At 44.9% G+C, this 21,821-nt stretch overlaps 1 protein-coding gene across 1 annotated transcript in view; it reads left to right on the forward strand.

Annotated features, from left to right (window-relative positions):
• The first annotated feature begins 534 nt into the window (after positions 1 to 534).
• Positions 535 to 21,821, forward strand: part of TRPC4AP (transient receptor potential cation channel subfamily C member 4 associated protein) — a 35,476-nt gene continuing 14,189 nt past the window's right edge. Inside the window, exons 1-9 of the mRNA XM_082292729.1 lie at positions 535 to 714; positions 11,000 to 11,128; positions 11,385 to 11,501; positions 14,035 to 14,092; positions 15,066 to 15,121; positions 16,650 to 16,778; positions 17,905 to 18,106; positions 19,618 to 19,806; positions 20,862 to 21,004. Coding sequence (XP_082148855.1) covers positions 577 to 714; positions 11,000 to 11,128; positions 11,385 to 11,501; positions 14,035 to 14,092; positions 15,066 to 15,121; positions 16,650 to 16,778; positions 17,905 to 18,106; positions 19,618 to 19,806; positions 20,862 to 21,004 — 1,161 coding nt within the window. The 5' untranslated portion in view covers positions 535 to 576. The remainder of the gene's footprint in view (positions 715 to 10,999; positions 11,129 to 11,384; positions 11,502 to 14,034; positions 14,093 to 15,065; positions 15,122 to 16,649; positions 16,779 to 17,904; positions 18,107 to 19,617; positions 19,807 to 20,861; positions 21,005 to 21,821) is intronic.

Here is a 21,821-nt window from a genome sequence, read left to right on the forward strand (position 1 = left end):
CTACTGTGAGTAATTAGATGGATCTTGATTAGATTCACAGATTCTTCTGAGTTGGAAGGCACCCACGTGGATGATCGAGTCCAACTCTAAGCCAATGGCCCAGACAGAAACTGAAACGTTGGTATTTTGACCAACTGAGCTAATCTCAGTTTAGTGCTATGGTCCGGGTGACTCAGAATAACACAGGACAGCCTCAACTGTGCCTTGTTCCAGTGTTGCTCCATCTCACAAAGCCTTTATTTTAACAAAAACGAACTCTTGAGCGCAGTTCTCGGTGAGCTTTTCCTTACACGAAAAACCGTGTGGCTGGCCCTTGCTGAGCGAAATAAAGGTATCGCAGCGGACATAAAGGCACCCCGATGGACACACGGCGGGGCCCGGCGGGAGGCAGAGCCGCGGGGAGCAGCAGCGCGGAGGGGCCGCTCTGTCCGTCCGTCCGTCCGTCCGTCCGTCCCTCCCACCCGGCGGGTGTCCCTTCCGCCCGCCATGTTGGCCGGGCTCCGTTCCCCGCGGCTGCGCACAAGGCGGAGCGGGCCGAGGGGAGGGCTCGCTGTTTGTGTCCCCAGCGCGGAGGCCATGGCGGCCGTGGCGGGGGGCGGCACCGCGCCCGGCTCCGGCTCCGGCTCCGGCGGGGCCCGCGCCGCGACCACCAACATCTTGGCGCAGCTGCGGCACGGGCAGCTCAGCGGCCGCGGGCTGACTCGCGGGGCGCAGGTAACGCGCTGCGGGCCGCCCGTGGGACCTGGGCCGGGGCGGGGGGGGGGGAGCGAACCGGGAAGGGCCGCGGGGCCTGGGGGACCCGTGGGGTTTGGGGCTGGGGGTGCAGCGCCTCCTGGCCGGGCCTCTCGCCGAGCTGCATGGCCGAGGAGAGCCCGGCTGGCCTAGCGGGGCCTGCTCGGGGAGAACGGCCGCTCCCAGCCCGGGCTCGGCGCTCCGGAGCTCCCCGGACGTGCTCGGGCTTTGCCCCGGTGCTGGAGGGGCGTTCACAAGGGTGTCCCGGTGCTTTCGTGCTCCGTATCCCGCCTCCCCGGCCTCAGCCGGGCTGCAGCAGCACCGCGGAGCAGCACAGGCGTTTGCCGAGCCGTTCTCCGCCTCTTCGGTCGGTGTGGCCTTCCCTGCAGAGAAAGGAAGCTCTGCCTGGGACTGTAACAATGCAGCATCGAAATTTAAACGTATTTCCTGGACAAAGGCAGCCTCGTGGTATTAGGGCTTAGGAGACATTTTAGCTCTGTAATGCAGGTGGTTTCATGAGAAGCTGCTTCAGGTCTGCTTCTTGTTTGTCATCTTTCCCAGTTGATGATGCTGGGAAATACCAAGGAATGAAATCAGCTCCTTACCCCGGGCCTGTGCCTGTCGTGTGCTGATGTTGGCTTTTTTTGAGAAGCTGCTCAAGGATAGTTAATTTCTTTTTTATGGAGAATAATTGGGATTTTTCTTGCAGATTAAATGCAAAATGGAGCAAAGACTGGGAAAATGAAACATGAGATAAAGAACTCGCATTCAGGTGCTGATTTATTGAGCTGAAGTATCTTAAGAGAGGTCAGATGGAATAAAAATTGGCACTTCTCTAATTTACTAGTGCAGACAGCAGCATTTTCCTTGATAAACAAGGATTCTGAGCAATTATTAAGAGAAGATTTGTTCATCATGAATGCCTGTGCCTCATTCTGTAGCAGAGAGGTAAAAGAGCAGGTGATTTTTTACAGCTCTTTTGTCCTTATTTTGCTGCTTCCTCAGCTACTAGTTTGGTTAATCCTTAAGAAGAGCCAGTAATTTGCGTGAATATAAACCTGTAGTGACTCTTTTGAAGGAACTTATTTCCTTGGGATTGTTTTAGGAGTGGATTTCCTATGACATGTGGACAAACTTTGTCTCACTGCCTTACCTGTCCACCTCTGCACTCTTTCTTTCATGCACCTCCTCAACCACTGCAGTTTCAGTCAGGTAAACCTGTACCAACCTTATGCACCTCTGTTGTCTGTAGGATGGTGCTTCCACCTCTGGGCTTTGGTTTGCTTGAAAAATTCAGTGGTACTGCTTTCATTTTGGACTTTTAAGCTTTTACAGCAATCAAGGAAACTTCTGCTGGTTGCCTCCTCCTTATAATGCCCAGAAAATGAGGTGGGGTTTTTGTTGCTGTGGCTTTATTTTGTTTTGTTTCACTTGAAAAATTTTGGCATCCTTGTGCTGCCCTGAGAGTTAAAGCTTGGACACATAAAGCTCCCAGCACTTCATAAATGCTGTAGGAGGATGTTTTAAATCACTGTATGAGAGCATGGGGTGACAGTACAAGGGTAAATGGCTTCCCAATGCCCGAGAGCAGGGTTAGAAGGGATATTGGAAGAAATTCTTCCCTGGGAGGGTGGTCAGGCCCTGGCACAGGGTGCCCAGAGAAGCTGTGGCTGCCCCTGGATCCCTGGAAATGTCCAAGGCCAGGCTGGAGAGGGCTTGGAGCAACCTGGGCTAGTGGAAGGTGTCCCTGCCCATGGCAGGGGTGGCACTGCAGGAGCTCCAAGGTCCCTCCCAATCCAACCCATTCAGTCATTCCCTTGGACTAAGACAGGGGGAAAAACAACTCCCTGAATGGTTTTGAACTTTATATCCATGTTTCTGTGCTTTTACCCTGAATCAGTTTTTTTGTTTGTAGATGATCTAAATAAATACAAAACACTTTGATGTAACTTTTAAAGAAGCACAAGGCAGTTTTGGCTGCTTTTTTTTTTTTTAAGTTCTATTTTTTAGCAAAACATTCCCAGTTTTCCTGCAGTTGACTCCTCAGTGACAGCGTGGGAGCCCTTGCTTACATTTCTCGACAGATTTGCTCCTGAAAAGCCTGAGAGGGGGTCAAGTTGCTGTGCTGAGGTCTAGAGCAAGTCATGAGAGTGTCCTTGAAGCTCTTTCTAGCTGTCTTTTGGAAGGAAGTTTTGGGTCATGTGCTGCCTGGACTGCACTGCTGGTGTCCTGTGGGGAGGGGAAACCCTTCACAAGATGTTAGTTCAGGGTGATGGGGGAACACAGTTCCGTGCTGGGGTACCTGCCGTGGGCAGCAGTGGCATTTATCCTCGAACAAAGCTTTGTGTACTATTCTTAGGTGATCTCAAGATCCATTTTTGTATGAGGAAAGCTGGGGCTTAGCTGTGAGCTGGGATGGATCACTCCTGACAGGCCTACATCTGAAAGTTTGTAGCTCTGATCTTGCAGGGACATAAAAGCATTTTTGACAGCAACAGCCCCCTGAATATCTGGCAGTTTTGAGGTCATCTGAGGCTCTGAAATCTGGATCGCTGCTTGTTCCTGCTGTGCTCACCTACCCTGAGCCCTTGGCTTCCTTGCCAGTTGGTGTCTTGCTTTATTATTAATAATAAATTATTCAGAGAAAGGCAACAGAGCTGGAGAGTCAGTCATATGAGGAGTGGCAGAGGGAGCTGGGAAAGGGGCTCAGCCTGGAGCAAAGGAGGCTCCAGAGGGAACTTCTGGCTCTGTACAACGCCCTGACAGGAGGGGGCAGCCAGGTGAGGGTCAGGCTCTGCTGCCAGGGAACAGGGACAGGATGAGAGGAAATGGCCTCAGGCTGTGCCAGGGGAGGTTCAGGCTGGACATCAGCAGGAATTTCTTCCTTGAAAGGGTTGTCAGACATTGGAAAGGGCTGCCAGGGAGACGGTGGAGTCCCCGTGTCTGGAGATGTCCAAGAAACAACTGGACGTGGCACTCAGTGCTCTGGGCTGGCTGACAAGGTGGGGATTGGTCACAGGTTGGACTCTACGGTCTTGGAGGTCTTTTCCAATCTAAATGATTCTGTGATAAGACGTTGATTAGCTAAAGCAGATTACGGTAGATACTGCCATTATTTGTTCCTATATCCGTTTTATCCACATTGCTGGCATCAGCTGCTGCCCTGCACACAGGCCTCGGTGTTGGTATCAGATTGCATAACCTTGGATCAGGATTTGCCCCTGCCCTGAGCACAGAGCCAGTGCAAGGGGCTTTTGCAGGTGCTGGTAAGCCAGCAGCAGAACAGCTTTCCAGAAGCAACACATTTCTAATAAGGAAGAATATTGGTTGTGAGGGGCCTGGTGTGTTGTCCTTCTCGGGGCACAGCTGTGCCATGGATCACAGGCTCTGGGACAAGGTTTGTGCTGCTGTTCCTTGAAAGCCAAGAACACTCTGGCTCAGCTGATCAACTCAAATCCCCTTAGCAAGAGGGTACACACTTCATCTGCTGCAAGCCAGCTGTGAACAATGTGGATATGGCATGAAACCAGAAGATTTTAGGTGCAGCTCTGGGAATCCCTGTAGACAGAGCAGTGTAATAATGGACTAACAGGGATTTGTTGGCAAATTTACGTGCTCCTGGTGCAGTCCCAAGAGCTGAACGTCAGCACTGGTCTCACCCTCACACGATTGCCAAGGCTTAGCTGAAACAATCAGAATGGAAAAAAAGAGTCTATTTTTCCAGCTGTATTTCATGCTTTGCTGTCCCTAGGAGCAGACACTTCCCTTAGCATGATAGTCCCATCCACTCTAAAAAAAGCTCTGTGGAAGGAGAACTTTTTCTTTCTCAGACATCCAGATTTCCAAAACCTCCTGCCATTGCAGGTTATCAGCAGGAGTAGCTTCCTAACCCTGAGAAAAGGTTTTGTTTTCGAGTCAGTTTTTTGTTTCCTCCAACAGCACCAACAAACCAACATTCACGTGAATATAATCCACTTGAGTAGCTTTAATTGTGTGGGTGTTAGCAGGCTTAGGCCTCTTCAGGGGAGGACAGTGAGTGAATGTTGGAAAGCCTGGACATGCTTTTATTATGTAACGGGACCAGAGCTCTGCCATGCACTAGAAATGCTCAAAAAGTGACTGTGTTGGACTTTAGTTGTGTTGGTATCTGGTTTTTTTGTGTGGCTGAAGATGAGTGAGAAGAAAAATGTAGACATGGTACTCTTTATCCCTCTGCTTTTTCTTAGCTAACCCTACAGATTTTGTTTTCTTTCAAAAGGAATTAAAGAAGAAACTTAGGAAGTTCCAAGGAAAAGTAACAACTGAGAAGTAATATAATTTTAATATAATTATACATATTAGTTGATTTATTTTTCTCTGAGAGTAAGATCAGCAAAGCAAACATTAGTAGCTCTGTTCTGATCTGGTAGATCCTGTAGTGGGTTTGGCGAGCTGCTGGTGTCAAAGGTCTGGGTTGGAATTGTCTTTTTCTGGGAAGTGCTGTGGGGATTAGAGATTCAGGAGACCCGTTCCTTGCCTGGGTAGACCAGCTCTGCTTCCAGTTCTGATGAGTAGAGCTGTGGTCTGGGAGCTGTGGGAATGGTTAGGCCTGGCTGCAAGCTATGGCATGTTTTCTCCTAGGACAGTGTGTCCCTGGGTTCATGCCTGGCTTTTGGGTTGGCAGGAGAAGGGATGGGGGGCCCCAGCCAGGGCTGGGGAGGATGGAGAAACAGGGAATCTAGTTAAGAGAATCTTTATCTGCACTTGAAGAATGAAGGAGCTGGAAAGAGGCTGGACATAGGTGCTCTTACACGGCAGAGTTTCCTTTTAGGAATAATATTTGTAGGGCTGTGCCCTGTGTTTGATCAGCTGGTGAGTGACCACAGTGTGTTCTGCCCGGGAGCTGCAGGGCTGCAGTTCTCAGCTTCTCCCTTGGAATGCTTTCCAGAATCGCTCCATGGGCCAGCAGCTGTGTTCCTGCAGAAGCTGTTGTGTTAAAACCAAAACTTGCAGGGTCATTTGCCTTGGTCACAGGCTTTTGTGGGAAAAGTTGTGTGAGGAGGGAGACAGCTTAGCCAGGCTGATGGATGGTTGTTAGCAACTGGAAAGGAAAATGCAGTAAAGAGCTGGGATGGTGGGGCACTCCCCAAAATCCTGGACAGTCATTCTCCTGGCAGTCTGTAAGAGAGGACTTCTTGAATTATTGCTGTTCAGAGGAAAAATAATTTTTTAATTGCACAAATATTAGTTTTCCTGGGTTTTTTTTAAAGGTAGAGCCTAAAAGGCTTGAAGGAAAGGATATGGAAAGGCTTCGATATTATTAAAAATACATAGAGACCGTGTGCTTGCATCTCTTTATCAAGATCCATAATCTTGTGCCTGTTTCCTTTTAAACTTTCAGGACATTTGAATATATACTCCAGAAGTGGTCATGGAAAATACCAAGAATGGAAATTCTGCTTTTTTTTAAAAGCACTTCCAGTCTTAATGTATGGTTGCAATGAGAAATTGAATTTAAAAAGCTTCTAAGCAATGTGTCATAGCTGTGAAGTCTGTCACGGCAGCAATCCTTCAGTGCTGTGAAGGATTCCTGGACACCTGAGTCACTGGTTTTGCTTTCTGAAAGATAACAGCAAATGCCCTCCTGTAGGGCTCAGCAAGACAGTGAAATGTTTGAAGGGTAAAATGTGAAATAGAGACACAATTTTCAGGAAACTGTTTGCCCTGTTTTGGAGAGCAAAGGGGGCAGGATTAGCTCGTGGTGTTTCTGCTGCTGTCACCACTCCTGGGCCTTCGGTTCGTTGGCAGTTTTGGGAAGACACAGAGGAGTCACTGACCACAGCTCAGCACAGGGGTGGAGGCAAGGTTAGGAAATCAGAGGTTTGCTTTGTAGGGCAAGGAGAATTGTCACAGTGCAGGAGCACAGGTAAGAAGGAAAATCCTCACTGGAAGGGGAAGGGATTTGGAAGCAACTTCAGCTCCCAAGAGATTTCAGGGCAGTAAGAAGTGTTTTGGCAATGCTGGTAACACAATGCTGAGCATGTGCCAGGGCATGGACATGGAGCAGGGGGCAAGAGCTGCTCCTGTGCTGCTGGAGAGGCTGTGCCTGGAGGATGAGCAAAGTGGAGGGGGAGAAGTGAAAGGGAAACTAGACTGATCAAGGGATGGATTTAGGCAAATATTAAAATATAACTTCAGGAAGATGCAGGTATAATTATTTATTGACCATCATGAAAATTGGTGTTGTCAGGGCAGATTTAGGCTGGATATCAGGGAAAGGTTCTTTCCCCAGAGGGTGCTGGGCACTGCCCAGGCTCCCCAGGGAATGGGCACGGCCCCGAGGCTGCCAGAGCTCCAGGAGCGTTTGGACAGCGCTGCCAGGGATGCCCAGGGTGGGGTTGTTGGGGTGTCTGTGCAGGGCCAGGAGCTGGGCTTGACAGTCCTTGTGTGTCCCTGCCAGCTCAGGACATTTTGTGCTGTTTATTCTGTCATTTTTGAAAGGATTTAAAAGATAGGAGGATTAGAAAGAAAATTAAAAGAAATACGCAGAGTTGTATGCAGTGTCTTTATTCAGCCCTTTGTATACTGTCAAGGAAAATTATGCACAAAACTTATTTAAACTGTGTAGTCAGAAAGTGTTCCTATGGTAGTTAACAGTCTTTGGAGTAATCTTCTGGGAAATCCTGAGCTCCAGTTCCTTGGGAGTCTTCAAAGAGAAAACCACTCAGTCTGTTCTACCTTACAGTCATGGGTGACACATTTTTATCTCTGAATTTAAATCCTCTCCAAGGTCTCTCATTGCCCTTCCAGCAAATCCACGCTGCCACAGCTTCATGGCACAGCTGGAGCAGGGGGACGTGGATGGTTCTGGTGAGGTGGTGATCGCCTGGCTGGGGAACAGCATTCAGGAAACCACAGGTGTTAAACTGGGGTTGTATGGACAGATTTGGACTGGGACATGGCTTGGGAGCTCTGCATGAGCTGCTGTGTGCCACTGTGTTTTCAGGGATCTGCCTGGAACAGAACCACTCCAGAGAGCTCCAGTGTGCTGTCCTTGGGTTTCTCTGTGAGCCAGAACTGGGATGTGTTGCAGCAATCTGGGAAGTGACCGTGTGGAGTCCTGGTGTTTGTGCCAGTTTGGTTTGCTGAATCTGCGTCTTAGGGAGGCTTTGATGCTGCTGCTCTTGTTTTCCCAGTAATTGATCCTTATTCTGGCATGTCCTAACACCAGCAAGGTGTGACAGCTGCCAGCGCTTGGGGAGGTCCTGGCTTTTAATGGATGCCTCTTCCAGCTGGGCTGCTACAGCCTCTCCTTGCTGGATAATACCTAACTTCTCAAGTTTTGTGTGCAAGATTTCAAGCATTTTATCCAGAGCTTTTCAGTAAATGAAGAAAATCAGTGTTGGATTACACTTTTCGTGTTTGATTGAGGTAAAAAAGTTCTACAGAGGAAAGGAGCCCCAAAAGACCCAGGGCTGATTTTGATGACTATTCAGTACAATTTCCCCCAAAAGAAAATCAGTTTTGCTTATAAATGAAAAGCATTGACTAGCTGCTGTTACAGAAAACAGGAGATGCACTTTTGAACCAAAAGAAAGACAGCTCCACAAAGTCTGATTGAATTTTAATCCCTTCACAGAATCCAAAGTCTTTGCATTGGCAAATACCACCCGGCCACAATGGAAATATCCAGAGCCAGAATATCCTCAAATCCAGAGCAGGGACCACAAGCCAGAGCTTGCAGTAAAACCAAAGATGTGTTAAATCAGAAAGAAAACCTTTTTTTAATTATTTTTTATTTTTCTTTTGAAAGCAGTTAAAAGATGATGAGAGCAAGGAAACATTTGCTTCACTCTTTTAGAATTGCAGTTCTGAAAGGTTCCTGTGGCTTCCTCTCGGAGCCTGGGGCAGGGAGAAGAAGCCCTGCTAGTACAGAAATGGGAGCGGAGATGGCTCAGATGGATCCTGCCCCAAACCAAGAGGCATACATGTGATTAAAAATGTGGTGTTAAAACCCAGGACAAGGTTTTAATGTTAATTAAAGGTTTTTGGCCTTTCCTGAGAGCATTTAAGTGCTGAATTCTGTTCTGTGCTACTGGAACCTGAGATTGCAGCCCATGCACGTCATCCCTGCCTGTGGTATCTTCCACATCAGCTGGGGCTGGGGAATTGGACTCTTTCCCTGGCATTTTGCTGTGTGTTCTTTGCACTTTGCCCAGCAATTCATCCAGTTCTTCCCACTGCCTGTGGGGTTTGTACTCCTCCCACACCTGGGATGGGGCAGTGGTAGAGCTCCTTTGGCTCATTCTGTGCTCGGTATCTCAAGGAGAAATGGAATCTGTGACTTCAAGGAGCTGACCCAGACCCCAAATGATGAGAGGTCATTTTGGCTTTCTGGTTTGGTCCTTTGCTATTTCTCTGTCTTGGAAGGAAATGGTATCATTCTCCAGCAGTGCTGGTTGATTTCTCTGATTCAGAAATCAGAAAGCAGGGAAAAGTTAAAAACTGGAGAGAATTTTATGTCCCAAGTGTGCTCATGCTGTTTCAATCACTGCTTGTAGTAAGAAAACCTGGTACTTCAAGACCCTCAAAGTTCTTATTTACCTAAAATTTTAAGTATTTCATCAGCAAAAGAATCCTAAGTACATCGGGATCTTAAAACAAGGGTGAGGACCCACATTAGATACATTACCAGGCTGAGTTCTCAGCTTCCATCAGTTTTCTGGTCTTCCTGTATAACAAGCAGTGAAGAGGGTTAAAATCTCAGTCAGAAATTGGAGTATATTTGCATATAATTGCCTAATCAGGAATTGAATGGCCCTTTGGAATTGTGCACTGAGCTGTATCTGAAAACGATGGCTTGGCTGAAAGAATAAGAAGTGAGATTTAAGCAGGTGGGAGGGGAATGTCACTTAACCACAGAAAGGTGCAGAATGACAACAGCTTAGGGGTTTAGGCCTAGGAGTAAGAGCAAACCCACAAATGTGTCAGGGGGGTTTAGGCTGGGTATCAGGGAAAGGTTCTTCCCCCAGAGGGTGCTGGGCACTGCCCAGGCTCCCCAGGGAATGGTCCCGGCCCCGAGGCTGCCAGAGCTCCAGGAGCGTTTGGACAGCGCTGCCAGGGATGCCCAGGGTGGGGTTGTTGGGGTGTCTGTGCAGGGCCAGGAGCTGGGCTGGGTGATCCTTGTGTCCCTTCTAGCTCAGGACATTCTGTTTTCTAAGGTTTGCTTTGAGGTGCTGACCAGAGGATTGGGGTTTTCTTTATTTTGTTGTTTTTATTTGGAGGGCGTATAAAATGTTTGTAAACCCAGCCAAAAATGCTGCTGGAATTGTTGTCTGCTTTACTTTATCCTGTGTACAGTGATAAGTCCCTGTGTTGGGGCTGGTGTAGGTGCCTCTGAAGTATCAGAGAGGAAAGGAGTTAAAGCTTGGTTGTCATTGGCTGGATGGTGAATTTTAATTTTAAGGTCCTAAGCTCCTCCTTGACAGATTCTCCTGGTGTTAACCTGGAAGTATTCAGACTTCAAAACATCTTTCATGGATTTTAAGCAGAATATTTCAGTCTTGTGGTGCTACTTCTTTTTTTTAGGTGTTAAACACAGTGATGAATATGAGTAGCAAATGCCAAGGTGTTCTTTTTTGTGGTTGCAGCCTGTTTCTCAGGATAATGCCACTTACCTACTGATAATGACACTTATCCACTAAATCTACTGATTTAGTTGGTGGTCTCCATCTACAACCCAAGTCCAAGACTACAGAGGGAATTTTCTCTCTGTCTTTGATATGTTCCTGCTTGTAAATCTTCATGGTTTGGGTCATTACTGTGACCAGTAATGACTTCAGGGACTTGGCTGAGGGAATACTCCTTTCTAGCTGAATGCATCAAGTAATGAAGCCTTTCCATCCTCAGCATTCTTCACCTTGGACCAGTGTAATTTGAGACAGTGGCAGGGCACCCATTTCCTCCTTCACTGACCTGTCAATTGGAGTTCTGCTAATGGAATTGTTTAGAGACTAATGTGTTCCCATTTAAAAATACACAATCAATAGAAAAATACAGGATGAGATTATGTACTCTAAATGACATCTGCTTTAAGCAGATTAATATTTGTCTGTGCTGCTTAAGATACTTTACATCTGTAAAATTCTGCAGTTACCTGTCCTGGATAAATTGCTGCATGGGAAGACGTACTGGATTTTGTAAGCTCTTTTTCCAGGAAGGTGATGAGGTTATTTTCCTGGTTATGAAGCATTGGACACATGGGAATTACGTTCTTCCTTCATTGCAGATCACAGAGGCCTTGTTGAAGGAAAGAGATAAACAAGCAAAATGGAATGGGATCCCCTTGCTGTTGCAGAAGCTGTATGAGCACAGCCACCCAAACAGCGACTTCTCCCAGTGCCAAAGCATCCTAAAGGTACTGCCTGCACACTTCTTCCTAAAGCTTGAGGTACTTTTGTTGTGGGTTTCTTTAAAGTCTACTGTGATCATACTCTATTAATTATTTAAGCTGTCTGCAGGGTGGTATCTGTCAAAAACTGGCTGGTAAGTGAGAGCTGGGGTTGCAGGTGATGATGAGTCAGTGGATCGCACAGACAGTGGAAGATAATTGTGTTTATACTGATGAACAGTTTTGGTTTTGAACCATCTCTGTATTTATTCCCTACATGCAGGAAATTTCTCCACTCCTTTCGATGGAAGCCATGGTTTATGTCACAGAAGACAGAAAAGCTGCTCAAGAGTCCAGTTTCCCAAACACATACACGTTTGACTTGTTTGGAGGAGTCGATGTAAGTGTGTTTTTTCAACAATATTGAAAGATCTGTATGATAATCATCCCACTGAGAAATCTCTTCAGCGAGGTCTTTGAAGCTTCTAAAATTCAAGCTACAGAATGACTTTACCAATTTGATGTTAAGCATTAGAATTTTGCCTCTTTCTGTTAATCAAAGTAGGAAAAGGGTGTCTTTTTCAAAGTATTACATCCAAAGTGAGGTGTTTTTTTCTTACATGATTTAGAATACCTGGCTATTTCTTTAGTCACTCTCTTTTTGCCTTGAAAAAGATTAGACCTTCAGTTCTGAATGAAGACAGTTTCAAATGCTTCCTAGTTGTGAGATAAAATAACACAATTGGCCTTGGAGCAGTGAGAATTTCACTTAACACTGGGGGATCTGGGGCAGTTTAAGCACACCAGGGTTGTGTCTTAGCCAGGTTGTCTGTTTTTTGCTTCATCTATGGCAAAGTTTTTTAAACAGAACTGGAAGGTTTCTGTGGACATTTTGGCAATTTACCATTTTGTTTATTTGCTTTAATTCTACATTGCACAAATACCCATTTGCTCAGTTTTTTGGTGCCTGGCTCTGGCTTGGCTTTCATTAGAAATGTATGATTTGTATTTTCCAGTGAACTAATTGACACTCTCTTTTTATTTAGTTTAACTAAACAGATTTTGCTATTTATTTCTTGTTACACTTAGCTTGCTTTTACTTAAAGCTTCTGTTTATGTTGTTTTGAAATGAGCACTGGTTTAGTTGTTCCTGTCAATTGAGGGCAAAAGCTTTCAACTACCCAAGCAAATGAGAACATTATGAAAATGTTTTAAATTTCCTTTGTTTTTAAAGGGAAATAGTGGTACTCCCTGAAGAAATGATTTTAACATAATGCACAGCATCTCTGTGTGTTGGGGACAGCTTGTTTTGTTGGGTTTGGTTGGTTGGGGCTTGGTTGGTTTTTTCCCCTTTGGGCTGGAGATGGTGAATGTCAGATACACTGCAATTACCTGGTGCTGTGGGCAGAGACTTGGCTGATAGAGGTGGGTTTAGTGGGATTAAAGGCAGTGATAGAAACCAGTGCTATGTGTTTTCAAAAATCCTGCTCTAGGATTTGAAGGGAAGAAGTTTGATCTGCTGGTGCTGTGTGTGCTGTGTGCTGATTTTGTTTTGCAATATTTTGAGCTGTGGAACATGAGTAACTTTGAAGGACACTCAGTTTGCAGTGTACTCCCTAGGCTACAATGTGTGATAGTTAAAATATTTTTGGATTCTGACAGCCTTTACATTGAGGAAGAACAAAAGCACCTTGGTTGGCTCCTCCCTTTATATGAATCCATGTAAAAGAAGACCTGAGAGTGCAAACACATGAGGTGATACACAAACCTCATGGATTTTATACCTGAATGCATCCCCATTCCAAGAAGCACGATCTCATAATTCCCTTTTTGCTCCTTCTGCCTCTGGTGAGAGGCAGAAAACCCAAGAATTAAAGCATAAACCCCAAACTTTGAGGTGTGCATTGTCCTCCTAAAACACAAGCCATTAATACGAGATCTGCAGTGTAATAATTAATAGGGTAGAGAAAAATGCTGTCATTTTCTCTACCCTATTAATGCTACAGCTGCTACTACAAATATTGCTCGAAAATGTATATTCCTCTTAAAAGTTACCTATTTATTTATGTCAGTGCTTATAAATGTGGCCTCCAGTGATGCCAGGTGGTTTCCTCTGTGTCCGGGTCAGTAGTTCATTAAAAGAAGAGTAAAGTTAAGATGGGACAAATAGATCAAGCTGTAAACTCTTAAGTATCTTGTGAGTTGGCATTGACAGGGTGATGCCAACGATTTTAAACTGAGTTTTAAACCCAGGGGCATTTGCAGTAGTTCTTGCAGAAGTCACCAGTTCCTTCTGGTAGCCAACTTTCATTTTTAAATAAACTGCTGTTTTTTCAAATGTTTTAAGCTAAACCCGTGGTGTAGACTAGAGCAACTAAAGATCAGTTCTGCATCAGTCAGAAGCACAGTCCTGGTCTTGGAAAGCTGATTGTTACTTTCCTTTAATATAAATATAAATATACCTACAGGGTCCTGTACACAAGTAGTGTCTTTTTGGTGCTGAGATAAAATCTGGAGCTGCTAAATTTTGTCTGGACCTGAAATGTTTTTGAAGCCCAGCAAGATTTAGGGAAAGCCTTGGCAAAATTTGCATCTCTTTGCAGATTATTGCTGAAGATTCCTTATTTTAAGACATGTGTGATCACCATCCTTGATGTTATCTGGAGGCATGTGAAATTACATTCTTTGCAAGCTCAAATTCTTTAAAACTTGCTCGTGGGAGATTATTTTGCACAGCTCTTACTGTTTCTTCAGAGTAAATGCAACTATTATTTGTCAATGTGATTTTGACACCAGTGGGGGTTTGATTGTAGAGCCTTTATTATTCACCTCTGTGACTTCAGCAGAGGCAGGTTTGGGTTTGTCACTGACAAATTAATTGGTTATTTGTATCTCAGTGATCATTCCCTTAATTCTTTGTCTTATTTTTACAGCTTTTAGTAGAAATTCTCATGAGACCAACTCTTATTACACAGAAAAAGAAGCAGAAAAGTGAGTAAATAGATGGTTTATCTTTTTCTTTTCCCCAGTTTTGCCTTATGTTTCTGTTTCAGACAGAAATCATTCTATTTTTCTGTTATTCTCTTTCCATCCCAGCAATTTCCTGTTGATTCATTTAAGAATGAATCATTGGTGTCTTTGTTCTCCGTGGTACTGATCCGTGCTGGGATTTGGGAGAGTCACCTGTTTCTGGGCACAGTTCCGGAGAGTCACGCACTCAGCACAACATACTTGATTCAAAGCATTAATCTGCAATCAGTGGAAACTGTTATGGTTACTGTGCCTACAGCTACAGTGAAAAATTATCAATAAAAAGCCACAAAACACTGTTTATGTAATGGGAGCTGCAGAGACTGGGAGATGAGTAGCTCAGGAAAACAGCACGCTTTTTGTTATGTGACTACTCATTTCCACATTGCTGTAAGGAGAGGGAGTGCAGTGGCTTCAGCTCCACTTTCCTGCTGGAGCAGCTTGGCTGCAGTGCTTTCATTTCCCCTGTTTGGGATTCTGCTGGTTCCCTAAGCCCTTCTGAGGGAAGGGAATGTCATGGTGCACCCTGTGCCCGCCAGCCAGGGAACTTCAAAGGTGAAATGACTTGAACTTGAGCTGTAGACAATTGTAGGCCTGTGCTGAAAACATATTTTAAATATTAAAGTGCTGCAGTAAAGCAGATTGAAAGTTTTTTATGAAGTCTACGTGCTGAGAAAACAGCATGAGTTGCCAGTGGAGAAAATGGCATGAAGGGTAATTTTTTCCCCCCATACAAAAATAATTTAGCATGTGAACAGCTCAGGTATAGAGTGTTTCTTGTGGTTTCTATCCTGTAAGGTGTTTGCATGTGTGCTCTGAGCTAGCAGCCTGAAATTGTCACCCATTCCATAGCTCTCCATGTCCCTCCCACGGACACTGGTGTTCCTTGGCAGGGAGTGGCTGCTGGCTGACTGCTCTCCTCTCTCCTTTGCAGTAAGTGATGACCTCATCAAGGACTGTTTAAGCATACTGTACAACACCTGTATATGTGTAAGTACAACTCTTCTCCTGGTCACTTTTTACATGTGCTGCTCGATAAGACAACAAACAGACTCTTTAAGTGTAAATTAAACTTATTCCAAAGCTTTACATTAAAATTCCTTCAGTTAAATACAGGATCACTCTGTATTTTGATGTGTTACTCAAATAATGTGTTTTCTTACCCACATTGTCAAGCTTAAGTTCCTTTGTTTGGATCTTCCTGTCTTTGTGTTTCCATAGGAAAGCTGTGCCAGCCTTTGTCACGTTCCAGCTTAAAATTTGAAGCTGGGAATGGATCCCTATTAAACCCAGCTACAGCTGGTCTTATTCAGAACTGGGGCTGGCAAAGAGTTTTAAGTTGGATCCTGCAACTCCATGGGCTGGATTTTAGTTCAGTTCAGTTGTGGCAGATCAGTGCAAAGGAGGGTGCTGGGTTAAAGGACTCTGGAAATACCTCATCATTAAAATCCTGAGCCTAAAAGCAAAGGCCTTAGATTATGCATGAAGGGAACATCCTCAAGATTGTTTACTTCATCAACACCTCATTATGCCATAACCTAGGGAACGTTGTTTAACAAAAATTTAGAAAAGAGTCACTTAGTGGCTTGGAGCTGTTCCAAAACCATCAGTCTGATCTCCAGAGTTTGAGTCTTACTAGGTCATGTCTCACTGATTAGGATCTGTGTACACGTGGGAGGGGGAAGAGAGGGAACACTTTTTTTTTGTTGGCTTGGATGATTTATTTTTTTAACTGCAGGTAATGCAACTTTTGCAAACTGAGAGTAGCATGAATATGCTAAAAAACAAGTTTGCAATTTCTAGCCTAGCTGCTGTTTTAATTCACTTTGGTATTACTGCTGGGATTGGATGAGAAGTGTCCAGGATGGCAGAAATGATGTGGGTCTATGGGCACCATGAATTGTTCCTATGCTTAGTGTAAATACTGGGGAATTATCTGAGCTAGTCTGGTTCTGTGAGCGCTGGGAATTTGTCAGTCATGGATAAGGCACAGCAGTGAGGATGTAGTTGTGAGTTCAGGAAAGCCTGGCTGTGCTCTCAGGAGAGCTCAGAGCATGAAAGGCAGCCTTAAAGTTGGGTTTGCATGCCTCAGCCTGACTTTGGGGTTCACCACCCAGTTCATTTAGGGCAGTGCTTGATCTGGGTCGCTCAGGCAGGGCAGTGCTGAGGGTTTAGGAGGTGCTGTGTTTGCAGACCCTGGCATGGAGCTGGCCACAGTTTGTATGGCAGAGCAGAGCCAAGCCCCTCCGGTGTGTGCCCAGGCAGGCAGGGTTGGCTTTAGATTCAGACAAGAAAACAACTGCCTTGAGGTGAAGCCTCTCATCCTGGCATTGTTGCAGGCGCCACGTTGGCTCCAAACAAGGACTGCAGATGGTTTGGGTTGCCATAAACACATCATTTCCTGGTCTCAGGAGCAGCTGACTCAGTACCACATCATCTGTAGGGCTGTCCTGCATGTGCTGTGCCATGTGGCTGCTCAGGGTGGGCTCTCAGTGGCTCTGTGTGTGCTCCTTTCTAGACGGAAGGAGTCACGAGGCGACTGGCGGAGAGAAACGACTTTGTGTTGTTCCTGTTTACACTGATGACAAACAAAAAGACATTCCTACAAACTGCAACGCTCATTGAAGATATCCTGGGAGTTAAAAAGGTTCGTTACTGGTTTCTTAGTATTATTTGTATGGCTCTCCAGCCCGGTAGAGGAAAGACAGCTGTTTCATTGAAGAGTTGCTGAGGATAATCCTCTAAAGTGCCATTCTCACTTCTTGTAGCTTATGTGAAAGCCACCTGTTCACAGAAATAGTTAACTTCAGTCACTTCTCATACAGAAGCCAAACTATTCCTGTAGTGTCATACTTGTGGTGCTTTTACCCATCTCAGAGAATGCTGGGAGCTGAGTCCCCGTGGTCTGAGTACCTTACTGTCATTAAAGAACAGCCAATAATTCCAATTAAAAAAATGAACCTCATATAAATTGAGTTTTCATCCTTGCCTGCTGATTGTGTTTCACATACCTTACTTGTTTTCCTGACATCTGGAAGGCTTCCTGTGTATCCCTTAGCATTTTTCACCTCTCTAAGAAGTTGTAGGCTGGGACATGGCACTTCAATCTTCTGCACAAACCTGGTTATTGAACTTACTTGCCAGCATCACTGCAGCTCAGTGCCCTGATGTGATGCAAGTAAAATATTAGAGGTGTAACCTTGGGAAGACCTTGAATGGGAAGTGTCTGTGTACATTTTGTGCAGAAGGTCAGGAGTCTGTAACTTGATACTTCATTATTTAGAATAAGGTTGAGGTTGATGTACTTCCTGAAATAAAAAACAAGCTTAGTTTATCTGATCAAAAATGGTTCTTTTTTCTGAAAGCTGTTTTCAAAACACCTTTTTGTTAAAAAGAACTTCTGATGAAAAGACTGAGAGATAATTCACAAGTTCTTACCTGTGAGTTTCAAAGAAAAGACAGGATTGGAAAACAGAATTGAAACTTCTAATACCTAAACATAATTTATGTATTAAATTAGGTTGTGGTTTTGTGGGTTTTTTAGTTAAAAAAGGCCCCCAAATGTTTTGCAAATGTAAAAATAGTATTTAAAATATGGATATCTGTACTTTTGGAATTGCTAAGCCTGACAGCAGTTGGAAATCCCAGCTGCCTTCAGACTGTTGCTGCTCCTTTGCTAACATTGGAATAACCCAGAGGGCTCCCCAGGGAAGATCTGCTTGTGTTCACTTGTTGACCATCACATGTGACTCAGCTGGTGTTGCCTCCTCCAGGAAATGATCCAGCTGGATGATATTCCCAACCTGGCAAGCCTGGTGTCCAGCTTTGACCAGCAGCAGCTGGCCAACTTCTGCAGGATCCTGGCTGTCACCATCTCAGAGCTCGACACGGGCAGTGATGACAAGCACACTCTTCTGGCCAAAAATGCCCAGCAGAAAAAAAACTTGGGCCCTTCCCGAGCTGAAATTAATCAAGGTAATTGTTGTGCTGTGAACAAGCCAGAATAATCTCAGCAATGTATAAAGTTTTCCTCTCTCAATGTCATATAGTGTTACGTTTCTGGAGGATACTCAAAGTGTTGTGTCTTACAAAGTATTTTTCTTTATTCACTCTCCTTAGTTTCCTGGAAACCATCTTTCCTGTTAATGAAACTTTGTAGCTTTTGGTTTCATGTGGTGTTGCTAATTAGGTGGGTTAATTTCTGTCATTGCAGCACTCTCTGATGAACTGAGTGGCTTAAAATAATTGGATTTGTTTTCTGTGCCTCAGCCACATCCATGGACTTCCCATTAGCAGCTCTCAATAATTCTGTGTCATCCATAAAATATGAATTCCTGAACTAAAACTGCCTGCAGTGTGCTTGCTGTTGCAGCAGGTCCTTCTCTGATTTTATCTGATGTTGTCCTGACCAGGATGTCTGTCTTTATCAAAAGAGAAGTGTGTTCAACATTAATTATGTTGCCTAGTGTTAGCAAACCAGCCTTGGAAATCTGTGGACTTGATCTCAGCCTTAACTTTGGGCACAGTGCAGCTTTCCTTACTTTGCTGAGTACTTCTCAGGTGCAGAAGTCTTGCCTAGAAGGATGAGTAGGAATTGAAAAAGTTGAAGTACCATCAAATGTAGAATCTGCTGCTTTCAGTTCTTATTGTGCTGAAAAGCTTCTGGGCTTCTGAAGCAGATAATTGCATAGGCCCCTGCCAAGCAAATGTTGAGCTAATCATTTTTTATGGGCACAATCAGAGACTGATTCTAAGGCTGTACAGTATATTCTATTTTAAAAACTTTATCAGGGAGCTTATACTTGCAGAGAAGAAACTCTTTCATGTAATGTTCATGGCCAAATTCTTTGTCCTTTTTTCCTTGCCCCTGCAAGTGTGAAGTGAAGCTTTAGCCATGTATCTTTAATAGACAGATCCTGTAATTAAATTACTCTTGAGAGCAAAATGCACCTCCTCAAGCATTTTGCAGAGCCCTGACTTCTGTCATTGCACTGCTCTGTCTAAAGGTGCAGTTCCACAGTTCAAACCCTCTCACCTGGGGCTGCTGTGCTGTGTTCTCCATCTGTTTTGCTCCACAAGGAATTAATTCAGGAACCTAGTACTTGAAAAGCTGACAGCTTTCCTCCCAGCTGCTGCAGGGAGCCAGTGCAGTTACTACAGACCAACGCCACAGGAGGGAAAAAGGAGGAGAGGGGAGGTGGAGCTGCCTCTTCCAAGGGCTGCTGCTTTATTTCTGCCAGCTTAATTTGCAGCCAGATCAGTTCCTTCATATGACTGGAGAACAACACTGAGTTATTCCTGAGGTATGGATGCTCTCTTCCAGTCCTTAACAGGAGAGTGCACTGAATTCTTCCATCTTCGGATCTTTTCAACCAGATCTTTTTAACCATACGCTTCTGTTTCCCTAAAGTAGATGTTCTGGTACCTTGTGGTGATCTTAAATTGTAATAAAATTATTTCTCTTTTTTTTTTTTTTTTTCCCCCAGCAACACTTCTGAATATTCCAGGCTTCATCGAGCGATTGTGCAAGCTGGCCACACGGAAGGTGTCTGAAACTACAGGGACTTCCAGCTTCCTGCAGGAGCTGGAAGAGTGGTACACCTGGCTGGACAATGCACTCGTGCTGGATGCACTGATGAGAGTGGCAAATGAGGAGGCAGAGCAGAGCAGTACAGGTACCTGGCTTGCATTGCTCCACCCACCAGCAGCTGATGCATGTCTTAACCTTCTTCAGGGTTTGCCACGTGTTGCTTTTCCTTTCATCTGGTCCAGATCCCCCTTTTCTTGCATGGAGGGCTCACATATCAACATTTAGGTCTGACTCCTGTTTTGTTCTCATGTAGCACTGATTTTTTTTAATGAATTGAAATTAGCAAAAGGAGCCATCCTACAGCAATCTGTGCCCTTTGCATGCCTGGCTAACACTGAAATGCTGTACATCCTCAGCCCTAACCTGTGAGGTTAAAGAGTGATTAAAATAACCCTCCTGAGGTAAGTGCCTTCACCAGCATTTTACTCTAAAACTTTGGCTGATGACTTTGGGTTCAAATGCTTCGCACCAAGCACGTGGTCCTTTCTTTAAAAAGGAAAGGTAATTCCAGCTAAATTAAAGAAGTTAATTGGGGGAAAAAAAATTGTTCCAGTGGAAGTGTTAATACAACCTTAAGGAAAATGCTTTGAAGCACGTGTGTGGTTTGTTTCTTCACCCTTTGGTATGACAAAAATGCAGTGTATGTCTGGTAGAACTCAAAAGTACTTAGTACTCCTGTTTCTGCTCTTAGCAGGGTAATTCTCTATAAGGTTATGAAATTTATTTAACTGTGGCCTAAGTATACTGGTTTTGAGGTATGAAATGAAAGTAGATTTAATAGTAAGTGCTTCTCATAAACTCCAATCTACTTTTATTACCTTTTATGCCATGCCCTGGTGCAGTAGTCTATTAATTCATTTAGGTGAGCCTACTCATTTTAGGGAGATGCTGCCATTTAGCTCATTATGGAAAAATAATTTTAAATAATCAGATTTTATCTCCTAAATTTTCAGCTATATTTTTTCTCTAGCCTGTAATTCAGATTGGTTATTTGCTGTACATCACTATTTTTAGTTGAGAAGAAAATTCCAGCAGATGTGCTGCTCCTGCATCTGCAGTGTTCAGTATTAAAGTAACAACTGTAACAAATCCTTTCCTGTTGAAGCTGCCTCAGTCTCACAGCTTCACCATCTTTTTCAGAGTCTTCAGATGAGAGTGGACTGGCCAACACCTCCACAAGAACACAGCTGCCCCAGTCCATGAAGATCATGCATGAGATCATGTACAAGCTGGAGGTGCTCTATGTTCTCTGCGTGCTGCTCATGGGCAGGCAGAGGAATCAGGTGAGCCCCAAAGGATGGTCACACTCACAGTTGGCATCTCTTTAAACCTGAGTGCTCATGAATGAGGTCATGGACAGTGAAACAACAGGGCAAGGCTCAAGGTACAAAGCTGGGCAATCCCATCCCAGCAGCCCTGCCCAGAAAACTGGGAGCTTTCCACTGGGAACCACGAGGCCAGGGCTGGGCACACACTGTGCTCTGCAGAGCCTCTGCTCTGGTGCAGGAGGGATGCAGGAGGATGCCTCCTGTGGGAGGAAGTGTGTGGGTGTACCTGGATGCTGCAGGAGCTGCAGTCAGTGTTCTCCCCACTCCTGATGAGTGATGAGTTTGGATGGAGCCCCTTCAGGCCTTACCCTTCTTTGGCTGCTTTGGAAACCCTCAGGATGATTTTTGTAGCATGTGCCATGACTTGGCAAAGTGTGAGCGTGCTGTCAAACTCGCAGCTGGGAAGAGGCACTTCAGTGCTGTCTGCACTGGTCACTGCCTGGAAATCCCACTCATCTGGTCCTTTGCCTTTCTTCCTTTTGAAATTAAAAAAAAAAAAAATTGTTCCCTGCCTCACACAGGGTGATGAAGAACCAGTCACTGCAGCTCAGCTGTGGTTTCATTTAAATGGGTCAAAAGCAGGTTGTGAAGGGAACAGTAAAGCAATCCTTGGTGCAATTTTGACAGGTTTCCAGCTTTGGCAGTCTGCTCAGCTCAGCAGAGCACCTTGGGGTGGCAGGGGCATTCAGATGTCCTGGACACTGGCAGGGCCAAATTGGTGTGAGTTATTGAAGGGCTGTTGTATTAGGCAAGAGAGGCTGTGTTGTGGGGC

This window comes from Coloeus monedula, assembly GCF_965178545.1.
Source record: "Coloeus monedula genome assembly, chromosome: 17".
Classification (NCBI taxonomy): Eukaryota; Metazoa; Chordata; class Aves; order Passeriformes; family Corvidae; genus Coloeus; species Coloeus monedula.